The 15,009-nt window shown below is 50.1% G+C and overlaps 1 protein-coding gene and 1 pseudogene across 1 annotated transcript; both read left to right on the top strand.

Moving 5' to 3' along the window:
* The first annotated feature begins 2,913 nt into the window (after positions 1–2,913).
* Positions 2,914–3,817, top strand: LOC131084928 (mas-related G-protein coupled receptor member H-like). The gene is given in 2 exon segments (XM_058026686.1): positions 2,914–3,474; positions 3,476–3,817. Coding segments are annotated over 2 exon segments (903 nt in total).
* Positions 3,818–9,085: 5,268 nt separating this feature from the next.
* On the top strand, positions 9,086–10,005 carry LOC131084927 (mas-related G-protein coupled receptor member H-like; annotated as a pseudogene).
* Positions 10,006–15,009: the final 5,004 nt, after the last annotated feature.

The raw sequence follows: 15,009 nt of genomic DNA, 5'->3' as shown, positions 1-15,009 counted from the left end.
AAAACCAGCACAGCAATCTAAATCTCTATTGACTCCAAATTATCTGTTGAATCATATTACAAGACTCCAAACAGTTATAGAAATTATATCAAATAAGGCTGCCCAGGCATTAGAGTTAATATTAAGCCAGGCTAAGCCAAACAAAAACTGTAGGGTATTAGAATAAGTTGGCTTTAGACTATTTATTGGCCAAAGAAGGGGGTGTTTGTGGAAAGTTCAATATATCAGATTGTTGAAAATTGATGACCACAGAAAAGTCATTCTAGCAAAAGAAATCAAAGAAGATAAAAGTATACATGCATATAATAACCCAGGTACCAGTCCAAAAATTAGAAAACAATGTTAAAATCTAGCTGGTGGGGTAATGTATCGAAGAAATTAAGATCTTTCATTTTGTGTTACAACTGTTTCTATATTTCTTCCTTGTGTAATCCGCTGTTTTATTTTGCCAGCATAGTCCAGAAGATGCAAATAGATAAGAAATATTGCTCAAGCCAAATGATTTACAAAGAATAAGAGTGGGGATTGTGAAAAATGGAGGTATTTTATGATTGGCTTTTCACAAATATTAAAATGAATATTATATGTGTTATGTTAGAAAGTAATGCTGTATTAATTCTCTTAAGTACTGTGTTAAATATAGTTTTAGGTTATGAAAATTGTTAAAATAGAAACTATGCTATGTAAGATGCTTTGTTAAAAAGAAAGGACTTGCAGTGGGATAACAGCCAGAGGACACCTAAATCTTTCAGACAAAGGGAATTTATTGCCTTCTTATCAGAAGAAACAAATTTCTTCCCCCCTCGAAGGCTTTATTAGGATTAGAAGGAAGAAGCTGACACTGACCAGATGGAATCCTGTGTTTGAATGGAATTTATGCATCATATATGAAGTGTATGAATATGCAATTGTTCTTAAGGGTTAATCCTTTGTTAAGGGGTGTCCTTTTTCAGACTCTGATGCCCAGAAAAAGGTACCCGGACGTCCGTAACTCTTTGTTTTTATTCTCTCATATTGTCCTAATTCAATTTGTCCAAATTGTTATTACTCTAATTGTGTTACTATTCTTTTTAACTAATTTATTACTATTAAGTTTTGAAAATTTTAAAAACAAGTGATTTGCGTTTTTCACAAGTACACAGACATTAACGAGTGGTTCTTAGCTAATACATAAATATCACTTTCCTAGGGCTCATTTCCATGCATTCACCTCTTTGAAGTCCTCTCCTGGCCCCGGAAGATCATTCAAAGGGGTCTCTCGTGGTCACAATCATTGAGTGCAGAGATATTAAAGGTGACCTTGCCTTGAACTTTTCAATTGACCATGTGATCCTGCTTCTTGTTACAGAACTTGCCCCAAAACCACTACAGGCCTGCAAATCTGTTTCTGCACTGGTTCCAGGCACATTTATCATCCTGTGTGATCCTGAGGAGCACATTGGAGCTGGGCTTTCCTCCTCCCTCCTGGGTCCTAGAACCCTGTGGCCAAGAGGAGCAGGGCACTGCCGGGGTACCTGGTGGAGCGGAGTAGCAGTGCAGCAGTCAGGGGAAAAAATCAGCCCTGGGTGGGTTCTGGAGTGTCAGAGCAGGCTGGAGGGGTCAGGAGAGGGTCAGAGGGGGCTGGAGGGGGTCTGGATGCTGGCAAAGGCAGAGGAGAGCAGAGCCTGACAGGCCACGCTCAGAGTGGGGGAGCGGCTCCATCTGGGAAAGCTGTGGGATGTGACAGGATGGGGTGAGGATGGAGAGTGGGATGGGAATGGGGTGCAGAGATTGAGATAGGATAGGATAGGATAGGATAGGATAGGATAGGATAGGATAGGATAGGATAGGATAGGATAGGATAGGATAGGATAGGATAGGATAGGATAGGATAGGATAGGATAGGATAGGATAGGATAGGATAGGATAGGATAGGATAGGATAGGATAGGGAGCAGTTCAGCTCTGCTTCCTTCCACCCAGGGGAGGCTTTGGCAATGATCCCAGAGCTCCTCCCTAAATAGGAGTTACTTCTGACAAGCACCCAGCTGACTCATCAGCACTGCCAGCACTGCCAGCATTCCAGTGCCACCAGCACCACCAACATCCCTCTGCTGCTGGAGGGACAGTGACCCCGCAGGAAAGAGAAGCAAGGAATAGTAGAAACCTATAAAGAGAGGGAAGGCAGTTGGAGAATGGGACATTCTGCAGGACAGGAATGTTTCTCAGCAGAAGGAAATGAGGAGCCATTTGCAAAATATTTCATTTTGTGCTTTTCACAAAAGCTACTTCCTCTGTAGCAGATAAAAACCAAGACAAAAACACTGAGGAAGTGAGGTTCTGAAATACCAAAAGCTGCAATTTCCAACTCCCCTTTGACTCCACTGACGTCTGGGGAGCAACACCAGGACAGAACACACAGAGAGGAGCCAGCAGGACGGGAATGGGGAGCTCCTGGTGACCTGGGCACTTTCTCCTTCATGTCTCTGACCTGGCAGGAGCCGCTTTAGGACATGGATCCCAAAGGAGCAAGAGGGACCAGGAAGCGCCGCTGATCTGCACAGAGCCCTTTGCCTGCTGCTGCCCCACAGGGAACAGGTCAGTGGAATGTTTGCCTTCCTCCCTACCCCACCTTCCTCTCCTGCAGCAGCTGCTCTGTTCCTGCCACCCTCTCCTGGTGACTCCAGGGCCCTCCCCAGCTCCGCCCTCCTCTGCCCAGTGCCTGAAAAGCCCAACCCTCCCACCTCCCTCTCCACCCCACAATTTCCACTGCCCTCCTCCCCTGCACATCTCACTCCTCCCCACTGAACCCTTCCCACTGCAGGGAGCTGCTGAGGAGCCACATGGTCCATCCCTGGATTCTCCAAGCACTGACTGCCCATCCACTCTGACCACAGCCAGGGGCCACATCCCACCGCCTGCCCAGCGTCCATCCATGGAGGTGAGCACCGAGTCCCCAACTCCTGCCTCACCCTCTGGAGGAGATGATCTGTGTGAGACGGATGTCACAGTGGCTACCCACAGTGCTACACTGCCCATCTGCCTCTGTGGGCTGGCTGGGAACAGGGATGTCATCAGCCTGTTAAGCCACAACTATGGTGTCTTTGACCTGGCTGTCACTGACTTCCTCTTCCTCCTCTTTGTTGTCCCCTCCACCCTCCTCATCCTGGTGGAGGACGTAGCCTGCTCTCCTATCATGACCCTGCTGTACCTGAGTTTCCTTTTCCACATGTCAGTGGTCTCCTACTACTGGGGGCTCTTCTGGCTGATAGCTGGCAGCAATGTGCAGTATGTGTACAAGCTCTGCTGGCTCTGCTGCCGTTGGAAGCTACCTGAGCACCTGAGGTGTGTGGTGGCAAGTGTCCAATACTGGGCCTTCTTTGCTCTCTTTGCTGTCATTCCTGCAGTGACATTCCTGTGCCCATCACATGGGCAAGAGCGCTGTCGGGCAGCTCTCATCTCCATGTATGTCATCATCCTGCCCCTTTTTGTTGCAACCCATGGTCATTTCCAGCACAGTTGATTTCAATAAGGCCAAGTGGGGCTCCCAGCAGAAGCAGCCCAAGAGGCGCGACATTGTTACCTTCCTCATTGTGCTCTTCATGTTCCTCCTCAGCATCTGGAATTGCCTGCAGTACCTCGGCTACACCATTGTGTCCTCCCAGGCTGTTTTCCTGCTCGCCTGCATCCACAGCACCATCAAACCCTTCATCTACTTCCTGGTGGGGAGGTGCTGGAGGCCCTGCTCTGTGGGGTCCCTCCGGCTCTCCCTCCAGAGGGTCTTTGAGGAGACAGACACATCCCACAGCCATGATCCTGCCATGCACATAGTGCTCTGAGTCTGTTTAATCTCTCTGCTGCACTGCTGAGGGACTCTGGGACTGTGGCTGAGGGACTGCTTAACTCACATGATGAATAAATATCTAAAGTGTCACCCTCCCTGTGCATCACCCACCCCCTTTCCAGCGAGAGGAGTAGCGGATTTGTCTTTACAAACAAGCTGTGTGTCTGCTGGTAGATACAACTAGCACTGGGAGATAAAAGAAACAATGGGAAGTATTCTACTGATTGATGAATGGAAAAAGATATTTCCATTTACAAATAAACTATAGGTTTGCAGATAAATGAAATTAGACATTGAAAGATGAAAGAAAGAATGGGGAAGCAAAATGCCTAAATTCTGTAAGAATTAAAAATTTAAGAGAGGGTTATTATACATTAGAGGGAAAGTTTGGTATCTGTGTATTGGGCAGTCTGTACCTCTCAGGTAGCTCAACCAATGTGGAAAGAGAGAAGGGAAATGCAGCCAGAAAATTGGAATAAACAGGGAGGCTGTGCCCTCCAAAAATTTGAGAGATCCTGGGGAAATGCCCCATGGCCTCACCCTTTATTCAAATATGGTCAAAGGCCTCCTCAGTCTCCTTTTTAAACCTCTGATATTTTGGATGAATTTTCCTAAAACCAGGCTGCACTGGGATCTCAGAAAGGCTCCTTAGGCCTCAGCCTTGAGGAGCAGCCCCTGGGCTCAGCTCCTGTGGCGCTGATCAGAAACACCCTCTGCTCCCAGCAACTGCTGCTGTCCAACCACTTCCTGGGCTTTTATCAACAGCCTTGGAAATTCTTGTACTGCCCTGGATGCCACAGCATCCCTGCTCTCCCACTGTCCCAGGAAGCTGCCGGCCCCAAGTGTGGCCAGGCTGAGCCATTGCTGTGAGTGCCGCCCATGCCTTGGGGCCCTGTGAGCAGCGGCCCCAAAGGAGAGCCTTGGAGCTCTGCTGGGCCCAGCAGCGCTGAGCAGAAGCTCCCTGGCACTGGGGCCTCTCCCAGCTGGGATCTCTCCCGGCTGCTGCCCTGGGCTGATCCCCGAACGCCGACGGCTCCTGGGCCCATCCCGCCAGGGCTCCAGGCCCAGCCCTTGGCCCAGGGAGGAGATGCAAAGGGATCCGCAGGGAGCATTTCACTGCCTGCCAGGGCAATTGCTCACAGGCACCTTGCACTCACTCTGCCTGCCTGGCTGGCTGTGTGCACACACGTCTGCATCTGCTGGGGCAAATGTGGCAGAAATGCTGCTCTCTCAGCTGTGTTAGTACCTGAGACAACTCACTGGGGCAGGTCTGCAAGGAACTATAAGACATAGGTTAAATGCAGTTTAGAGATGTTCCTCTGTAAAATGGCTAACTTTAAGCTATAACTCAAATACTGCTAAATTTGAGTGCTGTAAATCTTTTAGGCTCTATTCCTTTTTATCCTTACTCTCCTTTTTACCCCTACCCTGTGTCCTTTTCTCACATGCCCTTCAACACACACAGAGGCATAGTGCTTTGGTGTGCTGGTGCTTATTATTAAACCTTTTTACTGATTTTACTGGTTTTTACTGATTTCCTTGCTGGTGGTTTTGTGCCTTTAGAAATTCTTCCTCTGCCCTGGCTTTGGCCTCTCCCTCAGCAGGCTCAGATTGTGCAGCTCCAAGGGGAGGAGCAGTCTGTGCTACTCAGCACAGCCACCCCCTTCCAGGAGCAGGGTGACATCTGTGTTTGTCACCGTTGTCTCCACGGGGCATCAACCCCCTCCCTGTGGCTTCTCTGAGGTCTCTCAGCTGGGGCTGTTCAGCCTGGAGAAGGGAAGGCTTCAGGGAGACCTTAGAGCCCCTTCCAGGGCCTAAAGAGGCTCCAAGAACTGGAGAGGTGCATTGGAGAAAGGCCTGAAGTGACAGGACAAGGCAGAATGGCTTCCCACTGCCAGAGAACAGGGATAGGGGGAATATTGGGAAGAAATACTTCCCTGTCAGGATGGAGAGGCTCTGGCACAGGTTCCCAGAGATGCTCTGGCCTCCCCATCCCTGGAGGTGTTCCAGGCCAGGCTGGGTGGGGTTTGAAGCAGCCTGGTCTAGTGGAAGGTGTCCCTGCTTGCAAAGGGTGAGATCAGGAAGAAACAACCACAAGTATTCCCAAGCCTGAGGAGGAGGAGGATGAGCTCTGGTGAAGGGCTGGAAGGAGCACCCCAGCACCCCAACATCTGGTCTCCAATAACTTTTATTGCATCATCAGGGGTACTGTCAGCAAGAAATGTGGGCTCTGATGCTGATAACCTGCTGCAGGCCTGTCGTGGTTTGGCAATGGCCAAACGCCAGGCACCTGTGAAATCCGTTCACTCACCTTCTCCTGCTCTCAGCTGGGCAGAGGAGAGGGAAACAATAATTAACAAAGGGCTCATGAGTTGAGATAAGATTTGGGAGAAAAAACACTGTATGCAAAAAAAAGATTCAAATTTTCCGGTATCTAGTAAATTATTAACAGATTCAGAAAATGAGAAGTAATGAGAAGTAAAATTTAACTTTAAATCACCTTTCTTTCCCCCAGCCTCTCCATCTTTCCCATTGACAGTGCAGGGAGACAGGGCATGGAAAACCTTCACCAGCATTGAAGCACTGCCAATAAAACATTGTTTACCTAGAAAAAACCTGGGTTTTCAATTAAGCAAAGATAGACAGCAAATTCTGGTAGGAATTAAAACACCGATATCATAATATAATTTATTGTTAGCCCTTTGGGTAGTATCGGTAAAATCTTGGACATTATAGTGTATAAAAATGCCTGATAATTGTTGTTTCTTTGAACCTATCTATGGCAAATAAATTTCCAATATGTTCACAATTTTGACTCCAAATTTTTATTAGTCTAACATGCTTTTGCTGTTAGACTTAAACTACTTGGTTTCAGAGGGGACACAGCCATGGCTTGTGCTCCCTGGAGCAACCATGATCCCCAGTGCCCAGAGCTGGGCTGGCACAGACACGATGGCCCAGGGGCTCAGCATTCCCCACCCCGAGTGCTCTGTGAGTGTCACAGCAGAGATCTCCCACGAGATATTTAATTCTTAATTTTGTGAGCCAGGTGTAAAGATTTCTCTGCCTTCAGAAATTCTTCCTCTCCACTGCCTTCAGCTACTCCCTCAGCAGGCTCAGGTGGTGCAGCAGCAAGGAGAGGAGGAGGCCGTGATCCTCAGCACAGCCACTCCCTTCCAGGAGCAGGGTGACACCTGTGTTTGTCACCATGGGCTCCACGGGGCATCACCCCCCTCCCTGGGGCTTCCCTGAGGCCACCAGCCCCACCACACCCCACACCTTCTCTCCAGCCCCACCACATCCCACACCTTCCCACCACATCTTCCCAGCAGCTCCATCATGTCCCACCCCTCCCACACCACCCTCCCATCCCACTCCCCATGCAGCCCACCCACCTCCCGTCCTTCCCATCCCTCCCAGCCCCGGGTCTCAGGCTCCACTCCCTCCCCACGGGCTGCTCACCCCAGCCTGCCCCGGAAGGCTTTGGGGCCGTCTTTCTCTTGGACATGCCCCTCCCCAGCTCCATCCCTGCTCTCCAGCCCCCCAACCTCCTCTGGACACAAGCAAGAGGCACTACAGGGATGGCTCCACTGCTGTTCATTGGGCTGCAGTAGCATGGAATTGCCAGGAGGAGCAGAAACACTGCTGGGGCTCCTGAGTGGGGCAGGAGAGGAGCGGGGCTGTCTGGAGGGGAAGGCAGCCTGGCGGGAATTCCTAGAGGATGTCAGAGGGGGCATGATGCCTTAGGATTTTAGCATTTCTATTTTTCATATCCCGTACTGCATTAGTGCATTACTCTAAACTCCATGGAAAGTGTTAGTTAACTGTCTGCACATTTTGGTCAGACAAAACAAATCCTCTAGGCCTGAAATTCAAGGACACTCTACTGCCTCAGGCCCAGAAAAGTACAGACAAAAGTGAATTGGGGTAGGGCAAACTGGGGTTAAATGACTTCATTACCTGAAGCTGTAATTGGAGGATTAACCCCTGAATAGACCAAATATATGTGAATAGACCAAACTTATATCTGTCTAAAAACTCATGACCATTGTCCATTTTGGGTGCAGCCCCTCTCGGAGGACTTGAGAGCCCAGGGTGAACCTTTTGAAGGCCTTTCATCAAAGCCTCCTTTTATTCTCTTCACCTGCTCTGGCCTCTGTTCCAGGGAGCCAGCCCAAGGCATCAGGCAGACAGGGGCTGGAGGGGGCAGGAGGGCTCTGGGTGCCACCAATGCCAAATCTCCCACTGGAGAGCAGCAGAGCCCAACAGGCCACCCCTGCAGCCAGGGAGAGGCCGGGGAATGGGAACCCATCAGGATGGGATGGCATGGGATGGGGTGGGATGGGATGGGATGGGATGGGATGGGATGGGATGGGATGGGGTGGGGTGGAGTGGCGTGGCGTGGCGTGGCATGGCATGGCATGGCATGGCATGGCATGGCATGGCATGGCATGGCATGGCATGGCATGGCATGGCATGGCATGGATGAGGAGTGACACCAAAATCAGACAGAATAAAGTTCTTAACACCAACTAGTCATTTTACCAATGAACTATTATGCAGCAGGACATGCAGAAGTTTCTCTCATTATTTCTGTGTGTGTTGTGAGACTTTACATCAGTTTTTTAATTCATTATAACCATACATAGACATTAAAAGTTTTTCTTATCTAAAGAACACCATAAACATAAACGTAAATACCATTTTCCTAGAACTCATTTCCATGCATCCACTTCCTACTCAGTGTCCTCTGATGGCCCCTGTGGTTCAATCAGAGGGGTCTCTGGTGGTTGCTTTTACCGAGTGCTGAGATATTAAAGGTGACCCTGCCCTAAACTTTTCCTTTGGCCATGGGCTCTTGCTTCTTGTTACAGAACTTGCCCTAAAAATACTGTGGACCTCCTTATGTGTTTCTGCTCTGGCTCCAGCCACATTTATCACCAGGGTCCACATCTTTACATATTCTTATCTGTTGGCCCAGTTAGTCTTTAAGCAACTTCAGGGGAGTTGAAAATGCTTATGCTTATCTCTTCCTTATCAATCCCCTGCACACACAGCAAACGCCCCCTCCTCCTTCTCCCACCCCACCATTTCCACTGCCTGCCTCCCCTGCACATCTCAACTCTTCCCCACTGAATCCTTCCCACTGCAGGGAGCTGCTGAGGAGCCACATGGTCCATCCCTGGATTCTCCAAGCACTGACTGCCCATCCACTCTGACCACAGCCAGGGGCCACATCCCACTGCCTGCTCAGCGTCCATCCATGGAGGTGAGCACCATGTCCCTATCTCCTGCCTCACCCACTGAAGGAGATGATCTGTGTGAGACAGATGTCACCAGCGTGGCCATACACAGTGTGACACTGCTCATCTGCCTCTGTGGGCTGTTTGGGAACGGGACTGGCATCGGCCTCCTCAGCCTGAAAACCAACAACTCTGGCATCTTTATCCTGGCTCTAACTGACTTCCTCTTCCTCCTCTTTGCGCTCCCCTCTGCCCTCCTCATCCTGGTGCAGGACGTGTCCTGCTCTCCTGTCTTGCCCTTGATGTACATGAATTTCATTTTCCAGCTCTCAGTTTTCTCCTGCTACTGGGCACTGTATCGGGTGACGTTGGGCAACAACGTGCGATATATACGGAACTTCTCCAAGCTCTGCTGCCGCTGTGACCCTCCTCTGCGCCTGCTGTGGGTGCTGGTCCATATCAGATACTGAGCCTTCTTTGCTGCCTTCACTGTCATGCCCTCGGTGACATTCCGTGCCCATCACACCAGCAGGAGCACTGCCAGGCAGCTCTCATCTCCATGTACACCATCATCCTGCTCCTCATTGCTGCACCCATGCTTGTTTCCAGCACAGGCAACTTTATTAGGACCAAGTGGGGCTCCCAGCAACAGCAGCCCGAGAGGCGCGACATCGTTATCTTCGTCATTGGGCTCTTGGCTCTCATCCTCAGCATCTGGAATTTCCTGCAGGAGCTCGGTTACATGGTTGTGCCCTCCCAGGTTGTTTTCCTGCTCACCTGCATCCACAGCAGCATCAAACCCTTCATCTACTTCTTGTTGGGGAGGTGCCAGAGGCCCTGCTCCATGGAGTCCCTCCGGCTCTCCCTCCAGAGGGTCTTTGAGGAGCAGAAAATAAAAACTGCACACAAAAATGATGCCACCAGGGACATGGAGCTGTGAGTCTGTTGATGCCTTCACCTGCTCTGCTGAGTGCCCCCAGGACAGTGACTGAGGGATTCCTTGGGTCACCTTAATAATCAATACCCACAGGATCATCCTCCCTGTTGCTGTATTCCTGCAGGAGAAGGGAGCAGGGGCATTGGCTTGGTTGATTTTTTGGGATGCTCTGCAGGGAACACATTGGAGCATGGCTTTCCTCCTCCCTCCTGGATCCACATGGCTCCAAGCAGTGCAGCTGGGCTCAGTGCTGTTCCCCAGCTCTATTCCCCATGCAATGACCCTCATGGCCTCGGCCCCAGGGAATGAACTCCATCTCCTTTGGCTCAGCAGATGAGTTCCATGGTGTTTCCAGGGAGCTTTTGCCTGCAAAGAATGGGACACCTTAATCCCTGGGGACACACCCAGCACAGGGTGGCAGTGATTTCCCAAATCCCTGCAGGGCTGGTGCTTCTGGATGGCAGGAGAGGGGTTGGGATCACAGGGAGCATCCTTCCCCTTCTGTCTTTTTTTCTTCTTCTTCTTCTTTTTTCTTTTTTTTCTTTTTTTTTTTTTTTTTTTTCCTTTTCTTTTTAAATTTGGAGTTTTTCTAATACGAGTACTGTGTTCATGTTGAGAGTTGTAATGCTGATCTCTGACCATTGTGGGCAGTCGAAGCCCGATGCGCGGCACAAGCTCCGGGAAGGCGGGACGGAGGAGGAGCTGTGTTGGAAAAGCAGAATGTGCCTGAATGCCGGGGTTGGATTACCGGGGGGTTGGCTTACCAAAAGGGTACAAAGCCTGTTTCTGTTCTGGGCAGTGTGCCTCTGGACCTTATTTTGTCCGGTACTGTAGTTTAATAAACTTTTTAAATTTTTAAGAAGTGGGGCACCGTTTCGCACAACAAAGAAAAAAACCACTTGATTTGTAGAGAAAATGAAAAAAAAACAAGATAAATAACTCAGAGGCTGTGGAGCAATGACGGAGCAAAATTTGAAAACCATTTCCGACTGCCCAATGACTGCACCGAGCCCTGGGAAACAACACCAGGACAGGACACAGAGAGGAGCCAGAAGGACGGGAATGGGGAGCTCCTGGTGACCTGGGCACTTTCTCCTTCATGTCCCTGACCTGGCAGGAGCCGCTTTAGGACATGGATCCCAAAGGAGCAAGAGGGACCAGGAAGCGCCGCTGATCTGCACAGAGCCCTTTGCCTGCTGCTGCCCCACAGGGAACAGGTCAGTGGAATGTTTGCCTTCCTCCCTACCCCACCTTCCTCTCCTGCAGCAGCTGCTCTGTTCCTGCCATTCTCTCTCGGTGACTGCTGTGACCTCCCCAGCTCCTCTCTCTCCTCTGCCCTGTGCATCCTGTCTGTATCTTGACACAGAAATCAGCTGAAATAAACTTTCTAACACAATGGGAAGCAGCATTATAAAGCAGGAATTCCTTACCTGCACAGAAGGATCTCTCCCTGATCTGTGTGCGGTGAGACTTTACAACAGGGGTTTTTTCCATCATAACCACACAGTCATTAAAGTGTGTTTATTATCTAATACATACATAACACTTTCCTAGAACTCATTTCCAGACATAGGAACAGCGGAAAGAGCCAGTGGGGTGTAACAGCTTTCATGAAAGCTTCTTGTGTCTCCCTAACTTAGAGGATGCTCCCCAGGGCCTCCACAACTCCCAGTTTTTATATTATTAAGAAAGCTTCTCTGAAGGATTAACTGAATTATCACAAAATGACAAAAACAATCAAAACTGCGCATAAGACAATTTTCAAAATGCAAACTATTCTGAGTTCTCAATGTCCAAACAGATTTCCTGGAGTGTCTCAGAGCTGGCAGGAGGAATGCAGGGTTTTCTTAGTACGGTTTATCAGGAAACTGAGTCAGGAGAAGGTTCCTTCGGCAGGGACTGGTTCTCTGCTACGTGTGATAGCGTTGCTGGCTGTAATTGGCTCTGTACGAGGCAGTGTAGGTGCTGGTGTGCCTGCTGGAAACTCCAAATAGAAATCATTAACTTTTCAGAAAAAGATGGTTACTTTAGGGGAGCTTTCCTTTCTTTCCCTCCCAATTTCCCTCTCTCTGGTATTACTAAGGAACTCTGGGGGAAGGGATTGGTTACGGGAAGGTATGGAAAGGGGGCAAAGGTGGTAATAATTTGTGGGAACATAAAAAAGGGGTAATAGGACAATGGAAAGGAAAAGGGAGAGTTGGGAGGGGGGCAGGGTGGCCACTGGACTTTACTAGCAGGGAGGAATTGAGGAAGGGTATTAGAAGTGGGACTCATTGGACTGGAAGGTTCTTTCATTATCAATCTGGACTTTTGGATGCTGGACACCTCATTGGTGTTCTGTGCTCTTCTTCCTTTTAGGGTATTGCTGGGACTTGATGGTTGTTGGTTTGGGGTTCTATTTCCTTGGTAGGTGTGTGGAGGACTTCTATGGTGTGGATAATATTTTGCAGGTTTGCAGTCTGGTGCATGTTTACTACCTTGCACTGGAACTCCACCAGGTCCTGTCACATTGGCTGCTTGGGGGCCTTTTCTTCCTTGTATTATATTCCACAATTCATCCATTTCCTGGACTGTGGAGGTATTTCACAGGGTTATTCTTTGCAGCAGTCTGATGAACAAACACATCATCTTTGTCATCACTCCGGGTGATGAAACCGTATCTGTTTTTTACACTGAACCATTTTACTGTCCCCAAAATGTTCATGGCAAGGACTTTTTACCTTTGCCAGTGGGTTTGTGTTTGTGTTGCTGGTGCTGGATGTGGTGCTGGATGTGCTGCCATGTGAAGTTTGTCCCACTGCCAGTACCGGTGGCTGTGCTGGAGCTCGGCCCCCTCCCGGGTCTGTCTCAGATGGTGCCCAGGGGCGCTGCCAGCATGGGGCTCTCAGGGCAGCCACGGTGGGCAGGGGGTGGTGGTTTCACTGAGCCACTCGCTGCTTTTTCCCTGATGGGCCCTGATCTTATCTTTGTACTGCCCCGAGAGCAGGGTCAGCCCCCCAGGCCCCGAGAGAGTAAAACCTGGACTACCCTCCATGTGTGTGGGTGGGGGGAACTCCGAACATCTCACCTCACAGCAGAATTAAACATCTGTGGATGCTGTGCAAAGGCCCTTTTTGCTTCTTTGCACTTCACTAGTAGCAATGCAGGGTGCTACAAATGGTGCCCCACATTGGGTGACAGCTGATGCCAGCCACTGGAGCCTTTAGCTTGCTCTCTCAGGAGACCTGCAGCCATGCCAAGGTGTATGGAACAGCTCCAGGATGAATTCATCAGGAGCTGAACCTCAGAGCTGCGGCTCTACAGCGGGATTAACTCTACCAGCTTCAGGGTTTAAAGTAAAAGAGTCAAAGGATGCTCCCGGCCTGGTCTCCCAATAGTCCTTTAAAGCAGAGATTCGGAAGGGAAAGAGGGAGAGAGCAGCTCTCTAGTGGTTTATAGCAGGCCAAAAACAGTGGGCAGGTACAAACAGCCAGCCAAGGGGATAACCTCAGGGGAGGAGCAAGGGGAGAGGTTTACATCAGGCGTAGATACATCTTAGGGGGAAACCAACTTGGAACATAGCGAGGGATATGGAAGCAACCATTATCAGAGAACCTGGATTATGAAACTGAAGGCTGGGGTAACCTCAGTGATTGTGTTCACTGAGTGCTGAGATATTAAAGGTGACCTTGCCTTGATCTTTTCCTTTGGCCTTCTTGTTACAACACTTGCCCTGACACCATTGCAGGCCTCCTTATCTGTTTCTACAATGGTTCCAGGCACATTTATCATCCTGTGTGATCCTGCAGAGCACACTGGAGCTGGGCTTCCCTCCTCCCTCCTGGGTCCTAGAACACTATGGCCAAGAGGAGCAGGGACTCTGCTGGAGTCCCTGGTGGAACAGGGGAGGAGAAGGACTGTCAGGGAAAAACGTCACCCTGGGTGGGTTCTGGGGTGTCAGAGCAGGCTGGAGGGGTCAGGAGAGGGTCAGAAGAGGTTGGAAGGGTCTGGATGCTGGCAAAGCCAGAGGAGAGCAGAGCCTGAGAGGCCACGCTCAGAGTGGGGGAGCGGCTCCATCTGGGAAAGCTGTGGGATGTGATAGGATGGGGTGAGGATGGAGAGCGGGGTGGGAATGGGATGAGGAGAGGAGAGGAGAGGAGAGGAGAGGAGAGGAGAGGAGAGGAGAGGAGAGGAGAGGAGAGGAGAGGAGAGGAGAGGAGAGGAGAGGAGAGGAGAGGAGAGGAGAGGAGAGGAGAGGAGAGGAGAGGAGAGGAGAGGAGAGGAGAGGAGAGGAGAGGAGAGGAGAGGAGAGGAGAGGAGAGGAGAGGAGAGGAGAGGAGAGGAGAGGAGAGGAGAGGAGAGGAGAGGAGAGGAGAGGAGAGGAGAGGAGCTCAGATCGGCTTTCTCAGGCCATAGGAAGGCTTTGGCAATGATCCCAGAGTTCTTCCTGGAACAGGAGTTACTTCTGAGAAATACCCAGCTGCCTCACCAGCACTGCCAGTATTCCAGAGCCACCAGCACCAACACCATCCTTCTGCTGCTGTAGGAACAGTGTCCCCGCAGGGAAGAGAAACAAGAAATGGTACAATTCTCTCAGGAGAGAGAAGGCAGTAGGAGAAAGGGACAGTCTGCAGGGAAGGAATGTTTCTCATCAGGAGGAACCAGGGAGGCATTTGCAAAATGTTTCATTTGGAGCTTTTGACAAAAGTAACTTCCTCGGTATGAAAAAAAACCCCACGACCAAAAACTCAGACAAGTGACATTCTGACGTAGCCAAAGATGCAGTTTCCAACACTACCCATGACTCCGTGGAGCCCTGGTGAGCAACACCAGGGCAGGGCACAGAGAGGAGCCAGAGGGACAGGAATAGGGAGCTCCTGGTGATCTGGGCACTTTCTCCTTCATGTCCCTGACCTGGCAGGAGCCGCTTTAGGACATGGATGCTGCACATCTCACTCCTCCCCACTGAATCCTTCCCACTGCAGGGAGCTGCTGAGGAGCCACATGGTCCATCCCTGGATTCTCCAA

The sequence above is a fragment of the Melospiza georgiana genome, chromosome 6, assembly GCF_028018845.1.
Source record: "Melospiza georgiana isolate bMelGeo1 chromosome 6, bMelGeo1.pri, whole genome shotgun sequence".
NCBI classification, from domain to species: Eukaryota; Metazoa; Chordata; class Aves; order Passeriformes; family Passerellidae; genus Melospiza; species Melospiza georgiana.
Note: the sequence above shows the minus strand (reverse complement) of the source record. Positions and strands in the feature narration are given on the sequence as shown.